Source organism: Dermacentor variabilis, chromosome 10, assembly GCF_050947875.1.
Source record: "Dermacentor variabilis isolate Ectoservices chromosome 10, ASM5094787v1, whole genome shotgun sequence".
Taxonomy (NCBI): Eukaryota; Metazoa; Arthropoda; class Arachnida; order Ixodida; family Ixodidae; genus Dermacentor; species Dermacentor variabilis.
The window spans coordinates 53,045,648-53,065,632 of record NC_134577.1 but is presented as its reverse complement, the minus strand read 5'-3'; the positions used below and the strand labels follow the sequence as shown (position 1 = coordinate 53,065,632).

At 43.0% G+C, this 19,985-nt stretch overlaps 1 protein-coding gene across 1 annotated transcript in view; it reads right to left on the bottom strand.

Moving 5' to 3' along the window:
- Positions 1-111: 111 nt before the first annotated feature.
- The window catches only part of LOC142559542 (membrane metallo-endopeptidase-like 1), a 35,674-nt gene continuing 15,800 nt past the window's right edge, over positions 112-19,985 (bottom strand). Inside the window, exons 6-11 of the mRNA XM_075671123.1 lie at positions 19,263-19,330; positions 15,959-16,089; positions 9,494-9,559; positions 4,465-4,566; positions 4,322-4,398; positions 112-346 (exon numbers count right to left, since the gene is read on the bottom strand). Coding sequence (XP_075527238.1) covers positions 241-346; positions 4,322-4,398; positions 4,465-4,566; positions 9,494-9,559; positions 15,959-16,089; positions 19,263-19,330 — 550 coding nt within the window. The 3' untranslated portion in view covers positions 112-240. The remainder of the gene's footprint in view (positions 347-4,321; positions 4,399-4,464; positions 4,567-9,493; positions 9,560-15,958; positions 16,090-19,262; positions 19,331-19,985) is intronic.

Sequence of the window (19,985 nt, the reverse complement as noted above, 5' to 3'; positions counted from 1 at the left end):
TCACGTGACACCCCCAAACTAGCCATTGTCTCCGGGTACGAAAAATGATATCAGAATCATGGAACAAGTAGTTCCCCACTGTCATAGAAGCACAGCAAGTTGAAAAAGGAGAGCAGGTGTATTTATTAGAAATCCAGGAATTCAATGTGGTGCCGTACTTTGAAAACAGAGCAGATAAGCTCGGAAAAGGTTTCCGACTGAGGTGTCTTTTGGTACATGTTGCCTAATTGTTGGCATAGCTCAAAGAATAACGCATTTATTGTTGCTGGGCGAGTCATCGCTGGGAATGCGCTGGCAGTTGAACGGTGAAGGGAATGCGTCCAAGTTCCTTACCGGCAAGTTCACCCTGCAAAACAAAAAGTATCATGTTAGTGCATGTTCACACTGTTGTTCTGGTGGATGGTATTTTTTTTTTGCGAGAAGATGCCGCCCGAGTCCATGGACTTCGAGCCGCCACCTGAGGCCACCAGAACAATAAACTGCCGGACCATTCATTAATAAAGTTTCTTCTTCTTCTTATCTTGCGAGGGGTACCACTAATTTCAGAGGTTCCCGTACAATTGAACATAAAAAGTAATGAAGTGTCTTGCGAGCTTTATCATGACTGAAACGAAAAAAAAAATATGGGGTTTTACGCGCCAATATGATTATGAAGCACGCCGTATTGGGGGACCCCGAATTAATTTTGACCCCCTGGGGTTCCTTAAAGTGCACCTAAATCGAAGCATATGGGTCTTTTGCATTTCACTCCCATCTAAATGGGGCCGCTGCGACCTCATGCTTAGCAGTGCAGCACCAAAGCCACTAAGCAACCACTGTTTGAAGTGCGCCATGATTGCGTGCTTTGCCGAGAAATTTGAAAACAAGCTAAGCACTTGCACTGGGCTCAAGTCGCACTGATTTCGTTAGCATCATCGCAGGCATTGTAGAAGCACTGCGCAATGTTCATGTTTACGCATTTCAATGTAATAAGGACAATACACGGGAGCCTTTTTATCTGTTAAAGCGAAAAACAACACAAGGCGTAGTGAATGTAATGGTGATAAAAAACATCTCATGGCGAATGTCTCATCGGCCTAGAAACATTAGGTGGTCTTAAAACTGTATAACATCGACGAAGATGTTTTCGAAAAATACCTGTTCCTTCAATAGTTAACTACGTATAGGACGCTGGACCCAGGTAGAAAGCACAAGTGAAAGTGCTCACAGACGACAGTCAACTATGCCCCAAGAAAGCTAAATATGTTTCCAAAATCAGCTCTTTGGATAGTGGCGCGCACATTTCTACGGCTGTTAGCCTGTTCAACTCACGTAATTTCATATTTTCCAATGTGAGTATCATATCTATGCGCTGTCCTAATTCTCATGAATTCATTTGAATATCCTTAGAAGCGTGGGAGATTGAGCTCGTCAGTGACATTTCATTGTGCCTTGCTAACAACTAAATTGCAGGCTGAAGGACAATGTAGCACGCGCAGAGGACAAATGTTGGAGACCAGTAGCATGCGGCTTGATGTGAATAGTGCATTCATTAGGCGGCGAGAAACCAAACGTGGAAAAGGAGAAGAGAAGCAAGAAACCATAGTCACGCGCTTATCGTTGGCGCGCACGCGTATCAACATCATTTATATGCCATATGAGTGATCGATTGTTGGCAAACGTCTGTGCTATGCCCCTGTGCTATCCCCCGCTTCAGCAATTATGCGTGCTAAGTCACCAATGTGTTTGCCTGTGAACTTCGTGTATTGAAACTCTATACAACAGCTGCAATGCCGACAATGTAGTGGGAGTATAAGCCATCTTTTCGGTTACGCAGGTTCTTGCCGTGCTCGAGAAAATGGTTAATCAGAAAGCTGCCCTTTTGACCTATGTATAGCGAGCATCGCAAGGAAGAGGTTTCCGTGCTCAATCCAAGTTATGAATTTTGCTAGTGCATGAACGGCTGCTTGAATTTCTTCATTACTTGTGTATGTTGTTGCGCATAAAAAATGCATAACGTAAAGGTTGTAAGCTGTGCTGTGTATAAACATTACATGAAATACACTAATAAGGATTAAAGAAACCATCGTGCGCATTCAACTTGGATATAGAAATTATTTCCCGCTTTTTGAAATTTTTAGTTCACACAGACGCCTACGTTTGTGGTGAATCTGTATAGTTTTGTATTGCTACAAAGTATCAACGTGGAAAATATTTTTTTCATCTTTATCATAAACCAGATGCAGGAGTGACACCTTTGACGTCAATTGTGCATCTACAAGAACCAGAGCAATATTTGCCATCTTATCACACACAAAAAAGGAAAGAAGACTTACTGCGGCTCAGGGTAACGTTAAAGTTCATTGCTTTACTTAAGTATGTGATTAGCCGGTCCAACGTATAGTACAAGCCTGTATTCGAACAAGTAGTTTCCCTAGTAGTCTTCTCTAAAGCTGTTGCCGTTTATCAACACCACTTTATTGACAAATGTTTCATTCGTCAATAAAGATGCTTTATTACGAGTTTCAATATTCCGTTGGTTGGTCATTTAACACTACTATACCTCACGGTAGTAAGACTATTGTGACGCATTCTGTAGCTTCCGTGCTCGTTGTAGCCTTCAGCCAGAATTGCTGATTCCACTTTTCGTGACGCTTGCATGGAGCACGACGGGACAACAAACTTTCTCTGCTGGCCTAGCGTCCTTGCTTCCTGCCGACTGCTTAATATCCTGTCCCCACTACCGCAAAATAAGCAACAGTTTACTACGTCTAGCACCAGACTGTCATGATCGACCATCCGTGCGCGGTACAACCATGTCCTTGACTCATCCAATGTAGCCTGTATTACGTCACGCGTAAATGAGTATCGCCTAAAGGTATTGTAATAGAATAAGCCTCAAGATCTTGCCATTTTCAGTTTCTCGTCGTGACAGCCATAGCGAATGCTATAACGCTCTCGGGCCGCTATGTGTCGGAGACCGTAGTTTCGTAACAGTGGTATGGTAAGTTCTGTGTTGCCATATGGTGCCACCTCGTTATCAGTGATAACGCGGAAATCCAGAATAACTCAAGCGCCTAGGAGACTGCTTGTCTCGGCGTTCAAAAGGGATGCCGATAAAAATTATAAATCATTACGATTACATTTCACTATATTCGCTTCTACCGGAGGAAGTGCCTAGTCGGGAACATTAGTTAAATCTGGCCAATAGCAAGATATAAATAACTGGATATCAATATACACGGAAAGGGGCGAGAACTGTGCTAAGAAAACAAGAGGCCGTATATTGAACTTTATTGCCCACAATGGAATAATATTTTGCTTGAATCTTTGTAACAACGGCCTAGTGCTGAAAGCAGTACTGACGCAATTGTGCTGTCCACCCGCCGTGGTTGCTCAGTGGCTATGGTGTTGGGCTGCTAAGCACGAGGTCGCGGGATCGAATCCCGGCCACGGCGGCCGCATTTCGATGGGCATTTCGATGGGATGTATTGCGCAAAATGCGAAAAACACCCGTGTACATAGATTTAGGTGCACGTTAAGGAACCCCAGGTGGTCGAAATTTCCGGAGACCTCCACTACGGCGTGCCTCACAATCAGAAAGTAGTTTTGGCACCTAAAACCCCATAATTTAATTTAATTGTGCTGTCCATTTTTCCTTGTACATGTTGATTTCTAAAATAACATTAATAGCAAAAACTGCCGACTAGATGTTTTATTTCGAGCTTCAAGATTGCGTTGGTTGCTCATTTCACAAAACTACACCTCACACAATTAACAACACTGTGACGCGTTCTATATTTCCGTGCTTTCTGTGGCCTTCAGCGACAATTTCTGATTCCACTTTTCGTGACGTTTTCGTGAGAATTATTGCGCTGTCCAAATTTATTACCTGCAGGATTCAATGAAGGCTAACTGATGTGGTATACTTTGGGAATGGGTGTTCTATTCCAAGACCTAACGTTCCAGCAACCCTTGCCGCTCCCCTCATGGCTGCCATTGATTTCGTAAAATCACACAAGCAGTGTTTTACAGGTGCCCTCATAATTTCATCGAGGATCCAAGCACTGAAATGTCGCTAGGCCAAGATTGGGGAATATGTAGAAATGTCGTAAAGGATCAGGTAAGCCAACTTTCCGGTTGAGGCCAAGTACTTTTGGGGCATCCTTTATAGTTCCTTTGAAAACTGTTACAAATGAAACATAAGCCACCCACATAGCGGTAATAGATGCCTAAGTACATGGTGAAACAGCCGTGCCTTTTACCGAAAAAAAAACAGTGGCAGATAAAAAATGTGAGAAATGCCATTTGTGATGCTTAAAATAAAAATTCACAAACTTACCTGTATTTGTTGGGGCTCTGTGGCATTCGCTGAATTTTCAATCTAATCTGGTCTGGTGTCGTTACCTCGCACCACATCTGCACAAGTAAACATATTTCATTTTCTGGTTGCCTTCTTTCACCTTTTCTATTTCAAGCACATACCATTGCATACGAAAGAAGGAACAGCTGAGCACCTGAGAAACCTTCCAAGCCCTCTAGTCTTGCTGCAGGTCGATCGCACTCACTTAGTAGATTATGGTAGGCCTGAAAGACAAAGTACACAATTGAGGCAGTCGTGAAAAATCTATTAGGACATCAGATTCATTGTAAAAATTTTACATTCAAGAACGATACCGCTATAAAGCTTAACATTAGATGTATGCTTTTATTCCTATAGGAAGATTCTTGCCTTATCTTGCACGTTTTCTTGCAGAAAGCTCGAAATAAACTTATGCAGTGTATTCTGAGCTGTACGAACCGTGTGAGAGTAACCAGCATTTTCATTAGTGTACGATGAAACATAAAGTCTTATCTAAATTTGGTTCAGTTAAGCTTAGTGCTTCTTATTGATTTCTTAAGCGTGCTACCTAGGTGACGTTACTTCGTGGTCAGTTTAATAGGTTTGACAAGTTGGGTAAAACAGACATATTTTTATTATTATCATGAAGTAGGATAATGTCCAAGCACCTGCCTGCGCGACGTATAGACAGTAGGACATTTTATATGATTAAAAATATGAAGTTTTCTTACTTCATTTTTGAAATTCGGTGTTTTGTTTAACCGGTAATGCTGCAGCTGCTGGGATAAAGACTTTTTGCTTTTCAAGATATATGAGTCTTCGGAGTCTTCATGAAGTCTCCGTCTGGAGATGAGCAAAATCTTTTTCTTCAACATATGTCACGCCGAAATTACGCATTGGCTCCTGCGAAACTTGAGCGAAAGCTTGTTTTCCAGGCCGTTGAGAGTGCTTATGTATCGAACACTTGGGGGCTGTAAATCCCACGGTGTACTGTGTAAAAATCCAGGATCCACCTCACAATGAATATCGATTGTAATTAGATAATCCTTGAGACAATGTAGCTACACACAGTAATTGCAGCGCCGAAGCGCGTCACGCATGAGCCGTGTATAATTGGATTGGATTGGATTTCATTCTGCGATGGCACCGTGTTTGAGACCGGGCGTAGTCTTCTACCTTTTTGAGCTCCCGGTGCTGCTTGTGGCATTGGGCAGTTTTGCCAATTTACATTAGTACAGCTGATCATATTCTCGAAGATTACAGCTGGGGCACAGCAGATGAATGTGATGGTGCTTAATGCTAATCACATTAAGGTCGGCAGTCATCCGTTCTTCTTCAGACTCCCACTGCTGCTCGTGCAATCATGAAGCAGTGACCAAAGCTGGTAGCAAAGGGTGCACTGAAAAGTGGAACAAAACCAGTTACCCATACCCATTTGTGCATACGCATAGCCCCAGGTTGTCGGGAAAGCGGTTCATTGAACAGCGGCACATACGCAGTGTTAGGTACCCAGTGATCTAATTTGGTCCGGCGGTTGGTTTCGAATCCGCTTCCGTCAGCACAGCAGTCCGATACAGTACCCATTAGACAATGGACTACTGGGTCCCAAGTTGGCAGGAAAACGTTTAGCAGAGCAGCGCGAATTAGGCACCCTGTTACAATGCGCTTCCAGCGCATTATAACAGTTCAGTTGTGATGGCGGTCAGTACACTATGCAAAACAAGGCACAAAAATTACTGCAGAAAATCCCTAGTGGGGCTTATCAAACTGTTTGTAAGCATTGTTTCCAGTCGCTCATCTGACATCTCTAATATCCGAACGCGTCTGGTCCTATGATGGTGAAGTTATCTGAAATATTTATGGATTCAGTAATTAGGCCTAAATATTTACATAATGGATGCGACTGCCTGATTATTTGTCAATTAATAATTGATTATGTACAAATCAGTTACCCTTTATTACATTTCATTAGACTAATTAGTTACCTGGGCTGTTATTATTTGACCTCACTATTATTGCTGTCAAGTAATCGTCATTAGGGTTAGGTAATTTCCACCTAATTAATCTCTATCAGAATTGCTTACCATTTATTAGTCTCAATTAGGTAGCCTTATGTGGCTTATTCGATTTCATCGTAATTATTCTTATTAGTTTTCTATTAGCCTTACTTGCACTGAATACGTCTTCAGTCCTCACTTTATATAGTCATAATCATAAGTCCCAAAGTCCCCCATACTTAGTCATAATACATTCTCGTATACACCCCCAGTAACCCATCTATAAACGCGTTAGAGGCCGTGTGACGAACGGACACATATGCGAGGGATGTAGGCCTATAGAAGGCTTACGCATTAAGAGGAAGCTTTAACTCGGGTGCTCCCAAATAAATACATGTAAAAGGAGAATTCGTTTTTCTCGGCAACCACAGCACCAAATATGGCGAGGTTTCAAAAGAAAAACTTAAAATCTAGTGACTGTTCGTTTCTGCTTTTTCATTTAGGTCGTCAACGTTTTATCAAAAATTCGTGCGAACCCTAAATTTAAAAAAAACAGGATATCAAGGTTACAATTCTGTAACTCGGCAATGAATAATGGTATCACAATTACGTGAATTTCATCCAACTGTACTTGTAAAGCGGACAGAATTGACATGTTACACGTGAGTCTAAAAATAAAGTAATATGGAAATGCAGCTTTTGCAGAACCCTTGTACACAACGTGACGAATTCACGTAAGATGTAAATTGACATATTGAATTTGTGCACTTTGAATGATCTAATAGATGCCGTTTACGGCACGGTGCTATCTGTTATTGATGCAGAGCAATTAATTTGAAAACTTAATGCTTCTAGTCTTTTCGAACTTCATAATTTTTGAAAATTCTTTTAACAAAATTGTACCCTTAAATCAAAATTGAGTTTCCAACAGTTACCAGAAATTACCGTTCTCTCTCAAATGCAACAAATTTCACCAAAATCGGCCCAGCGATTATCTTATAAAAGCGTTTCTGCGTTTTACATGTATTTGAATAGGCCGCGTCGGACTTGGGCCGGAGTTAAAGCTTCATCTTAAAACCAAGAAGGTGACGAGGACCCAGCGCTCTCTGCCAACTAAATTCTATAGGAAAGCCATAGGCTTACATGCAGTTACACGCGGGCAAACGGATCGAAAGACAAGCCGCAAACAGGGCGAAATTTCCAAACAATGCTAATCGCAATAAAAACTCATTAGTTTAGTAAGTGGGCCATCGTTTTTGGCAGTGACTCCATTGATGTTTCGACCTTGTTTTCCACCGACCACCACGTCCTCCACGGTGGGTGCGTGCCATATGTTTGGGGCTCATGATCATCATTGTCATCTACGTGCCATCGCCGCCACTCGACACGACACAAGAACGACATCGAAGAATTGGTCGCCAACATATCGCCACCTTGCCAAGAAGAATTTCAATGCAATGCACATATTCCTTCCTGTCATCGAATGAACAATTACATGGCCCAGTATGACTGATATTCACAGTTTCTTCAGACTGTTTTCTTGCCGCCCCGTATTACCAGTTAGTCTTCTTTGATACTGCAGATCTCGTTTTTTTAAAGTTGGGTTATGAATTTCGTGTCTGATGTGTGTGACGGCCTTTCGGATCGCATGCCCGTCTTCACCACTTGAAATTCGCCGCATCGTTCTGCCTTTTTTTTAGACTTGACAGTTTGTCTTAAATATTACAATAAAACTGACGACGTTAGCATCTCGCATTATATAAAAGAGGCTCTGATTTCATTTTAAGCTTGCGATGGGGACCTTAAGTGAAGCGCACACGCCAAGGCTTTCATTAAAAAGATGTCGCGATGCGACCTGACGCACTTGCATGACAGCGGTTTTGCAAATTGTTTTTGCGTGTTTTATTCCTGCGTTTCTCGCCTCACAGAAACTGAAGCGCACCCGCAAGTGCTAGCACGCGTGTTATGGGACGTCACACACGTGACATTCGCTCTAGAAAGATAGTTGGCGTTGCCACAAGAAGTATGCGTGTGAATTGATTACTTTTATTCTACAATCTTTGTGTAGTCGTTTTGCTCATTGGTTACCGGCAGTCGTATCCAGCCGGAGACGATCACTGCTTGTATTGAAATTCGCGTCGTATTACGCTTATAATAGGCACATTGTATACACAGTTTCGGCAAATCATTAAACGTACAAAAAGCGGATACGGTCAAGTTATGTGCATTTTCTTGAAGACACCTTTACCAGAGCGGTCTGCCTGGCAAGTGAATGGTTAGCGGCAAATACTATGACACCTTCTATATGGAAGTCAGAGCACTTTCCCACCAGTGGTGGCGTCGTTTTTAAAGCCTGAGAGCGACAGAACACGCGACTAATCTTAATACTGACGACTAAACATTGCGAATGATTTTTATTTAGCGACGCTAAGAAAAAACCTAATTTTACAATTTGCGCTTTGGTGTCTCTACGAACAGGAAATCGCAAGCCCTAATTGTTATATAGGGGTTTCGGTTTCGAGGTCGAAATTTACTCGCCCTCAGGGGGAGCTGCGATAGCGACGGTGCGCCAATTAAAGGCGCCGCGCGTTAGTATAATCTCGCTCAGCCTCGGTCCCCGTCTGCGTCTGCGTCTCTCTTTATGCCGCCGTCCCGGCGTGCCAGGCGTGGCGTTCTTGGCGGCCACGCTGGCATATCACTTATTTGTATTGAACTTCAAGGCCATAGAGTTAGTATACTGACTCTAGTGGAATCTCTGAACGAAGAAAGCGACAACCGCAAAGGCACCGACATGTTGCTACGTTTCATGTTTCTGACGCCAAAAGTATTCAAAACAGTAGGCGAAAACAAGCATTAACATGTAGAATGATGCGTATGCACAACATAGAAAATTCATTCCCTATATTTTTCTGAAAGATCGCTTTAAGGACTTGGTTGTGTTCTTTAGATTGAATTACAGGTACTCTATTGCTAATCGTGTTAAAAAACAAAATAGTTTTCACCAACAAGCATGAACCGGATGATCAGTATTGTGGTCTTCTCTCCCCAAGAGTGGGACAAAATTGTCCGAACGCAGATATTTGTAAATAGAAAATAGCTGCACGCGCTCGGTACTGATATTCATACCTTAAAATTGTGTAGCGATAGGTAACGGTAATTAAGTAACCAGCCTTACCTTGAAAGCTATGTTCAACCCGATGCTGTCAGCAATATTTTCTTCAAGCGTTTTCACTCCATCGAGCTGCGTACAAAATACATGCAGTGCGCAATTAATAATCTGTAAAATATCAGAACTGCTACACGGTGAAAATATACGTGTTTCAATAGTTTATGTTCTAAGATGTAATAAACTTCTATGATACTTTCATGGTAGCGCTATAACTGTACAAAAGTTCTCTCACGACGGTGAAGACAACCACACAAATTTCTAAATTATCCAACGAACCTGAGACGAATGAATAGTATTTGCTCTCCTGCTGACACGCGCTTCTTCCCTCTGCCGAGTGCTGAACTTTTTCTTGGTGCAATCTGCTTGCCGTTTATCCTTTATTGCCGCAGAAAATGACGGCCAAGAGAAGAGCTCTCGTGTTTACCGTCTCTATACCTCCTGTCTTTTGTTTTGCTGCGGAAGTGGTTCTTTTCGGGGTGTCCTGGCGGATTTCGGTTTAATGAAACTTACGTCATCGCCCAATTTGGCTCAACAAAGTACAGCACACAAATAACGAGTCCGCGTATAGTTACATCCATCTGTCCTACCTTCTGTCGGTCACTAGATTTGTTGTGTATGAAATTGCGCAACCATGTATAATTAATGCTACCTAACTTTCATCCCTGCAGCGAATACATGCCATCAAACGCTTCATTCCTTTAATAAACTGCTTTGATTTCTTTGGCTCTTTCCCCTGTCTGTGTACTCGGGCCTAATGTAGTCATACTACGGGCACAAGCTCTCGTGTGAGCCAGTTGCAAGTCGCGTTCACTGCAAAGGCTAACTTCTTTTGTGACACACATTAAGAGTTACGACAACGTAGACAGGTAATTGATATGGCATATTCTCAAGCACGAGGGCATAGACAACGATTTCGTTGAGCTACTGAGGAAGATATATACGGGAAGCCGAGTACAAATGTTAGCGGAAGGCCAGAAATGCAATGAAGCCGCGGAAATTCACAGAAAACTCAAACAAGGGTGTCCTCTGTCTGTATTGTTGTTTATACTTTGTTTTAAGGAGGTAGAAAATCGACTGACAAATCGTGAATTAGGGTTTGGTCTATCTTCCATTCATAATGGGCAAAAGGTACGACAGAAAGATTTTGCGCTGATGTATGCGGAATACACAGTGCACCTAGCGGACAGTGCCACAGATTTAGAGAAATTTCCTAATTTAAGTGGCAATGCAGAAACGAAACTATAGGCTTTATGTATAACGAAGAGAAATCGGGAATTATGATCTCTAATGAATAGATGAGCGATGACGTGCTACTGATTCGACAGGAAGTAATACTCATTATGAAGGAACATAAACACCAGGGTGTTTATATAAACGAAGCAAAGGCATATTCAAGCACCCTCGAAGATAATAAGAAAATGATAGAGAAGTGGAATGCAGAAATCATGACAGATAGAGCACTTTGGAGCTAAAATAAATACTAGGTGGTGTTAGATATTGGGAAAAGTCTAACGGGGCCAGCGCTAAACGTGCGCAACTAAAAATACGTGCTATAAATCAGGCATCTTGTCGAGTAAGGGGAAATTGCACTAGCGTGTAAAAAAGGACACGGACAGGAACATGAAAAAAGGCACACCGAACGCTAGTTTATTCTCAGGAGGACCCAAATATGTATGCAAAAATACAGGTGCTACATGATCAATCCCTAAAGCATATGTGGAATAGCACCTTATTGTGCAAGAATTTTATTTCTCTTGCCGTCAAAGATACGTTTGGTTTGCTGACGCAGGCCTAATTTTGCCGATGAATAAGGAAGGCCTAGAGTATTTCACGCTCTCTCTGATCTGTGCCAGAAGTAATCACTTGAGTCTTATCAAAGAGCGGCATGCATTCAGTCTAACAGCGCTTGCAATGTGCTGCCGAGTGTCCAGATCCCGATGGCGCCTCGACGAGCAACTTCTGCTCCCTTAGTCGAACGTTGATACACCGGCCAGTTTGGCCAATGTAGCAACTTTCGCATGACAGCGGGATTCTGTACACCACATTTGTCCTGCACTCCACATAAGGCAGTTCATGTTTACTTGGGCAGGAGGTGGTTTTCTTGCGAGTGGCGCCACTGACAACTATGCAATGTTTCCCGAGTTTATGCAGTGCCGTGAGCACAACTTGTACATTGCCTTTCTTCGCCACCTTTTTAAGGCGGTGTGTCAGCTGGTGATTATAGGGCAGTGCCACGCATCTAGCGCGCTCATGAGCTTGTCGCTCAATCGTCAAAGCCCGATTACCAGCTTTAACCACTTTTGTCTGGCCTTCAGCCACGGACGCTACAAGTTCCCTAGGGAACCCTGCCTTTGTCAGGCGAATTGCCTGTAAGTGCGCACTTTCATGAACCTTGTGTGAGCAGGACTTGTCCAGGGCAGCGCGTAAGCATGTCTTGGCGATCGCTCTCTTTACTAATTTGGAGCGGGCTGAATCAAAATTCAGTATATTTTTTCAACCTTCGCTGGTACATATCAAAAACGCCTTCCTGTCCTGTCCGTGTCCATGTTCATGTTCATCCATGTTCATCCATGTTCATCATGTTCCTGCCCGTGTCCTTTTTTACGCGCTAGTGCAATGTCCCCTTATACGAATAGCCACCAACTAGCCCAGCTTTCTGCCTTCAATCTTGTCTAGGTTGGACATAACCAGAGGCAATGAATCGACTGTATTGGGGGGCCCACGGTACAGACATAAATAAGGAAACGTAAACGGACACCGAGCAGGGCCTCTTTCGAAGTTAAGAAAACGCCGAGTCTGATTATATTAAAGGGAAAACCAGAAGTCCTAAAAAAGCAAGTTAGAGGAACAGACACAATAAGTAGGTTGCAAAGAACGGGAACGAAATAGACCATGGAGACTTGTAAAAACTACAATAATTAACTCGGGAGGGAAAATGGTTATGATAACTCAAAGGGGAGTGCCTTGCTTTCTAAGGCCCAAGTGGGCTGCCTGAGTACAAGAGCATACCGGGGGAGATATGCGCTATATTAAGGGCATATGTGTCCTGCAAGAAGAAGAAAAGCCTGCGAACAACTTTGCAGATCGTAATGTAATGCCAAGATATTGACCCAGCGAGGCCTGTAGGGAGTGTCCAGCCTCCAGCAGCAGTGGGAATGAAAGAATATGGAATGTTTAGCTGATTAGCAGTCGAGATAAGTGAGAAACGATTGGAGTATTGACGGAAGAAAAGCAGGTATGAGATTGGTAGAGCCAGTATCATTGCAAGTGTTGGTGCTGGGGCAGCATAACGATAGAGGCATCAAATACGAAAGCTGAGGTCACGATAAGATACGCTAAATGCTAGACAACGATGGATGTAGTAAAGTGTTATTAAATCAAGTAGACTAAGGGAGTATTTGTCTCCACCCAGTCTGAAGGGGGATGCGTATAAACCTCATCACACGTACTGCGGTGCGAGAAATTTGTGGCATCTGAAGATGGAAATGCTGTGGTAGCCTTGTAGTGCTGCATCACATTTCTCCGCCACCTGGGCGGATAGTGGTGGGAGGCTATGTCGCCTAAGTTCTCTATGGGTTCTCTTGTCGAGATGCGCCTAAATGTATTCTTCTTCCATGCGTAATACACATTTCAGTACCATGTAATCGCAAAACTATTTGTGCATACATTTTCTGTTCATATGACACTCAGTGTCCGCAGCTTATGCTCTAACCTGAATGTACTAGTAATTCATGATGGTAATAGGAAGTGCTGCGCGGCTTCTTGAATGTCTGTTTTTGGTGGCAGCTGCGTAACCGGTGGCTGGGACGCGGAGTTACCTGTTTTCTTGGTGTCTTCCGTCGTGTCAGATAATAAAACAAGGTCGTAGTTTCACCCGAAACGCGAAGCGTCGATTGCGATACCAAATTAGTAGATAACCATACGAAGAAAAGATAGTAGTTTTATCACACTTGGACTTTATGCGGAACATCACGGCGACGGCGACGGAAAAAATGGGCCTGGAGTGTCCATATAATTGCTATAACTTTGATGCACTTTCAAGATAGAAGCCAAAAAGAACAAACCCTGAAAACGCCAAACACATCGCTTTGGACCCTGATGTAAGCTCGTGCTTGTTCGTGTCTAATAAGGGGCTCGTAAAAGTAATGTTGTCAGACGCGAGATCCTCAAAACTTAAATTATTCATCCGCTTGGCGATACGTGTATCAGTGACACATCTGTTTGAACGCATTTGGTGGTCTACACTGTGCGAGTGCCTGAGAAAGTTGGAGAAGGTTTCTTTCTGATTTGCTGGATCTAAGTGAATCAACAATTGTAATTTAGTAATTAGGAATTCCCATAAGTGTTATTTAGCAACCATTTAGTAATCATTTACTGATTACGTAACATCATATGTGTCTCGAACAATGATCACCAAAACCAAATGTGATAAGTCCTCGAGAGCTCTCATTCGGCCACCTGTATCTGAAATGCCTGTGGATGAAGGAGGTAGAAAGGGGAGGAGGGGTCTGCGCATGTGACGTACTGTAGAGATTCGTTGCAAACACGTAGTACTTATTTACGTGCAGCTTCTTCTGCATCAGAATAAAGCCAGATAGCATGTATGACTTGATTTCTGCGTTAACAAGAAATCGACTCTCACCAGCTGGCTGCGCACGACACATGAAAAATGTTACTTTAACTCGCAGCCTTATCAAGTTTTATGCAGTGACAAAGCTGCACTTCCTTTTAACAGCAGAGAATGTGACAAGAGAAGGCAAATTATTGGGAATGCGCTCTTTGAAGCTTCGTCGTGTTCCGTCATGTGCCTGCACGTATGATTGATTTCTTATGATTATTTATTCTGCCTTCTTTGTGCGTGGCGGTCATGATACACGAATTAAGCACGCCGTCTTTCTTTCTTTGGACTCTGTATGTGAGTAGCACGAGATGGTAGCTACTTCGAATACCTTGACTCACCAACCACCGAACTTTCCTATGATAGCCAACAAGTGAACGTCCGCGTATTGCAAAAACAAAAGAAAGAAAAAAATCCGAAAGACTATTAAACAATTAAAGAAGGTTCCAGCTTCTTGTAGAAGGGAGCGTGTACTCTGCAGCACAGGCAATGCCACCCGTCTCGCATCGGAGCACATAGTACCCCAGCGGCAGCATTCTGGTAACCTTTTTTTGCAGAGTTCAATTTATTATTCGCATCTCGTCACTAAGCAATGCTTATTTTTACGGACAAGCGTCTAAGCAACACCATAAGTAGCACGGCGAAGTCGAATGTGCGTATTTATTTTATTCTATTCATTTATACAATACTGCGGACAAGAAGTCCAAGCAGGGTGAGCAAGAAACAAAGATGATATACACAGAACAAGATGAAACAAGTGTGTAACACGTTTTTCACAGAAATTGTTTGGTCGTAAGGTAGACGATCAAGAAAAAATTTTAACTTGATTATAATACAACTATAATTAATACACGAAATAACAAGATTATTTCCATAAATGATATGCAGTTCACGGGCGCTGGGGGTATGCTTCAGTTAGTTTATTCCAGTCATCTATTGTTTGCGGATAAAAAGAGTACCGAAAAGTGTCAGTCCTTGGGAAAATAGGTGTTAGAGAATGAGGGTAGTGGTGTCGAGTGGGTCTGCATATCAAGGGGGATACGTATTTTGCGGTGTCTAAGGCTATTCTATGAGTAAGTAAGTTTGAAAGAAACTCTAGTCGACTTTTCTTTCTTATATACTCCTTTCTTATATAGTCTTTCTTATATGGTGTGATATAGTCCATAACGCGAAACGGCTGGAACATGCGCGACGCACTCCCACTGGTCGCCGAGTGAATGGGGCGATCTAAGTAGCGACAGCAGCGCCACCGGTGCTGGGTGCATCTGCTGCTACGCTCCGCGGTCGCCAGTGCTTGCACCTCCCCTTCTAGCCGCCATATCAAACATATCAAAACCGACGAATGTTACCGTAAAATGACTACCACACTAATATCATTGCCACATTTCATTGAGTTACTTTTGCTTTCTGCTCGCCCAGAGAAGCGCAAAGAAAAACAGCCAAGCATTGTGTCAATTGGACATCAGGTAACAATAACTCTGCCATTCCGATAAAATGTCACATCACCATACTCGCAGATCTCTTTTTTTTTCGAATACAATTTTAGACAGTGGCATGATGCACAATGGAATTCAGAATGTTTAGGTGAATTTTACGAAAGAACCTGTTTAAACTAAATAAAACAAACTCATGGTCTAGACCTTGAACTCTGCTAGTTCTCCTGTCTCGTGTATAGACATTAACTGCCCTGCCAATTCCTGTGGTGAGATGTTCCGGCGTGTAAAAAAATGCCGTGTTCTTTAAGTCCAGCCTTTCATTGTGAGCATTGGGTCAGTTTGCTAGAAATTCCCACGTATAACGCAATCATAAATTCTCAGATATTGTCCTCGATCTTGCAACCTTGCAATACTCACAGTCATGTTGGCCTTATCGTCAAAAACTCGTCCGTATTGCATTTTGATGCACTCGGCAGTCTCTTTGAATTTCTCCGCAGATTGTGTTGTCCACCAATATTGCAGCCGACCTTTTGCATCATAATAGCCTCCTGTGAAACCGGAAAGAACATTTGTTGATTTAAAACGGTACATTTCTATGATGGGATAAATCTCAAAAATGTTTGTTTTCTTCTTATGTTACTTGACGTGTTCAACAATGCGTGTCATCCCCCGCGTCTAGACAATGTCTTTAATTTATTATTTTTTTAGATGGACTTACAATTTCTGAAGGACCCTTTTTCTTGGTGGCGAGATGAAAAGCGTAGACTTTTTCTTTGTTTTTTTGTTTTTGTTTTGTGCCCGCCGCGATAGTTCTTTGGCTACGGTGTTGCGCTGCAACTCGAGGCCGCAGGGTCAATCCTGGCCATAACAGCCGCATTACACAAGAACGCTCGTGTACCATGCATTGGGTGCACGTTAGAGAAATTTAGTTGATCAAAATTTATCCGCAGTCCCTCACTACATGCCTATTGACAAAGCCGTGTTTTAAAACGTAATACACGAGGATACATATATATATATATATATATATATATATATATATATATATATATATATATATATATATATATATATATATATATATATATATATATATATATATATATATGGCCTCCTGTTTGAAGTATCTATACCCATACAGGTAATTTGACAAACGTCTGCAAAATTTTTTAACTCAACTTTTGTAATTCCGAAGCCCTATCAGCTACCATGTAGGGATGCCGCCGACGCTGAAAGCTGATTATAATGGGGATAGCGTGCCATGAAAACTGTGCAACTCGAAACATGTGCAGATGTGCACAATTTTTCTGCCGGCGAGAGAACAGGCGCGACCGAGAACCAATACAGTGCCGCGAACCTCAGTGACGTCGGAACTGCCCTCCCACGAGCGCCACCACCGGCCACTAGGCTAAGATCGACTACAGCTTTGCTTTTTTACAAAACATAAAGTCAGCTAAAGTAATGTGTAAATTGTACCTTGTGTTACAAGGGAAAAGCCCTGTAGCGCCTGTAGCATAAAAGAGTAGCCCATATCAGTCAAGTTACGTTCGTTGCCATCGCCTCACCACTGTAGTGCACTGCAAAACGGCCCACCCATGTCTGGAGTCACTGTTTAGACGCAGCGGATATCGGCTGATCTGCTTTTCTTGTGTAAAATTATTATGAAGAGAAGGTTGGGTGATATAAAAGGTATTCATTTTGTGAGCGTGAGTGCTTTTTTTTACAGCGTAAGCTGTTATCGGCTCATTCCAATAGCCGTTTTGGTTGTTGATGTTGTCCGCCGCAACCACGGGTATCTGTAGCCGGTGTCACTGGGAATCACAAAAAAGTAGCCAGTTCCCGCCGAGATCAAACCAGGGCCCGCTGAGAGTCAGCTACTCTGTCACAGAGCGACGGTAGCGCTTGCTCGTTTGCAGAGGCAACATGCCGTATAAACGCGTCTTAGCACGCGAGGAGACACGCGATGCGACATGCGCGCCGCGTAGCGCCGATACGCATACACTGACGAGGTGGCAGCCATGCAGTAGTTTCCTCTTATCGTGCCACTTTTCACGCGATGTGAGATGTGAGCCGCCTAGCGTCGATGCTTGCAAACATTGCATAGCAGTGGCGTTGCATTCCACCAGGTGTAACGACATGTAGCAGCTGCATCGTATCGTTCTACTTGTCAAGGAATGCGACATGGGCGCCGCGTAGTCTCGATACCTCTCTTTACTTTTTGATACACGTTATGGCGCCTCCACGCAAGGCACGAACCGCTGCTGAAGAAGCGAATCTTAGAGCTATGAGCGCGGCTGCAACCAAGGAACGTCGGGCTCAGCAGATCACTGTGCAGAGTGCAGCACAAAACGCAGCTCGCCGTCGGCGTTGGGCAGGCAGTTAAATTCGTTCTCGCGAAAACTACACGAAGGAATTTCGCCACGAAGACCCGCTAGTGCAGGCTGCCGAAAATGAGGCTTCCGTGGAACCGCTCCTGAAGCTTACGTTGTACTGTGCTGCACGTGCCGCGCTGGTCAGTGCCTTTTTTTCGAGGTGCATCGAGGTGCACATACAGTAAAATTTTTATTATAAATGTTCTTCCTCAGCTCTATAAACATTCCTATCATCCGAACTTCAGATTACTCATAGAAAACCACAGCCACGGCACTAATGTCAAGGTATTATATTCTTGTGCAACCAGGAACTTTCATTCCACTTGGAAAAGGGTTCACTGGAGGAGGAGGAGGAGAAGGAGGAGGAGGAGGAGGAGGAGGAGGAGGAGGAATATTTTATTGTACAACCAGCACTTTATCATGGCCTGGCCTAAGCGTGCCATTAAGGGACGTCGAGGGCTTCCCTCGCCGCCGCTTCACGGCCGCTGGATGTTCACTGGAGTTCACTAGATGTCTGCACCTTTATTTCTTCTATTTTTTCATGAGGTCCTATCTGCAATGTCTAAAAGTTCACGCTCGATCCTTACCATTTACATCACCAGCGCTCACTGCACGCCAAAGTAAGCGCGTTTCCAGTGCACAGGTCTTCACTGATATCATGGGTGGCCCATATTTCAGAGAGAAACTTCGCAACTGTACGCTGGAGTCAATGCAATTCATTACTTTACATGTCTAACGATGACTCATAACCACGTCATTCTTCTCGGCCAGTAAACACGTTGAAGCCATACCGAAATATTATATTTGTACATCGTTAATTTCAACCGGCAATTTTTCACTTGCCTATCACGCTGCAATTCTGGTCCACTCTGTCTTATCACTGCTGTCAGCTGTGCTGGAGATGCAGAGTCGAATAAAACCAAGAAAACTGTCAGTGGGTTACATAATCTAAAATTTGCGCAGTAGACGCATGCTGTCTTGTGGCATCAAGGCTGCCGAAGTCAAGACCACCGCTTTCAAAGCAACGTGAATAATAAGGTAAACCGAGGGCACACATTTATTTTACTAAAATCACATAAACTCAACCGACTATACAGCCAAGAATTTGGTGGAGCCATGAGAATTCGACTGCCACTCTCGACAAGCTTAGTTTTGGTCAACTTTGATTGTACTTTTTCTTGTCATTTCTACATTAAAAAGATTAATAATTTTTTAAAATGTGATTGTGAAGTAAGGCAACTAAACTGAAAGAATAAGGGACAGAAATAGCGTCATCTTCTGCATGCGTTTTCTTGGCTGCATGTCTGATCATTTTGTGTGGCGGTAACCATGTTATGCTATGTACTCACCACTGCCGATGAAGCTATGAGATATCTCGTGTGCTATCACGGCTCCAATGCTTCCGAAGTTCACGGACCTTTTGGTGATGTTTCAAATAAGAAAGATGACTTTTATTGCTTGCTTTACGCATCATAAGTTTTATTGCGTTAAAGTTCTTCGTCAAGGGCAAATCTCACAAAGGAAAGAAAAACAGCGCTTGTTTTATGCCTCGTGAGAAGGCATATAAATGATCTTTTGCACTTACCGTTACGCAACACACGAATGACAAAAGAGAAATCTCCAAGATGTGGGTGCAGTACATTTATGCGGACGTATATGCAGCACAAAACCTTTCGGAATCGAAGATCTTATCATTAACCACAAAAGTATATATCACTCTTTGAATAAGCGCACCGTTAGCACAAATGTGAATACGCACGAGCGTTCTACGCACACTGGAATTTCGGCTCTACATTTGTTTAAGAAAAATGGCATCATTCCTCTATTCCTTCTTCTGCCGTTCTTTACCTTCCCTGGTTTGTACAATGTTTTACTTGCAGTCGTAGATTGAATTTACACAATTCCATGCAGTGCTGACTTATCGCGCCACTCAGGAGAAAGGGTTTGCCTTGATGATGATCATATATGGTTTTTTTTTCTGCGCTAGTGCCAATGATCACCAAAGAGTGCCAATCAACGGTCTAATGTAGTCGATGATGTGGTGAATGAGAAATGGTGAATGTATACGTGTA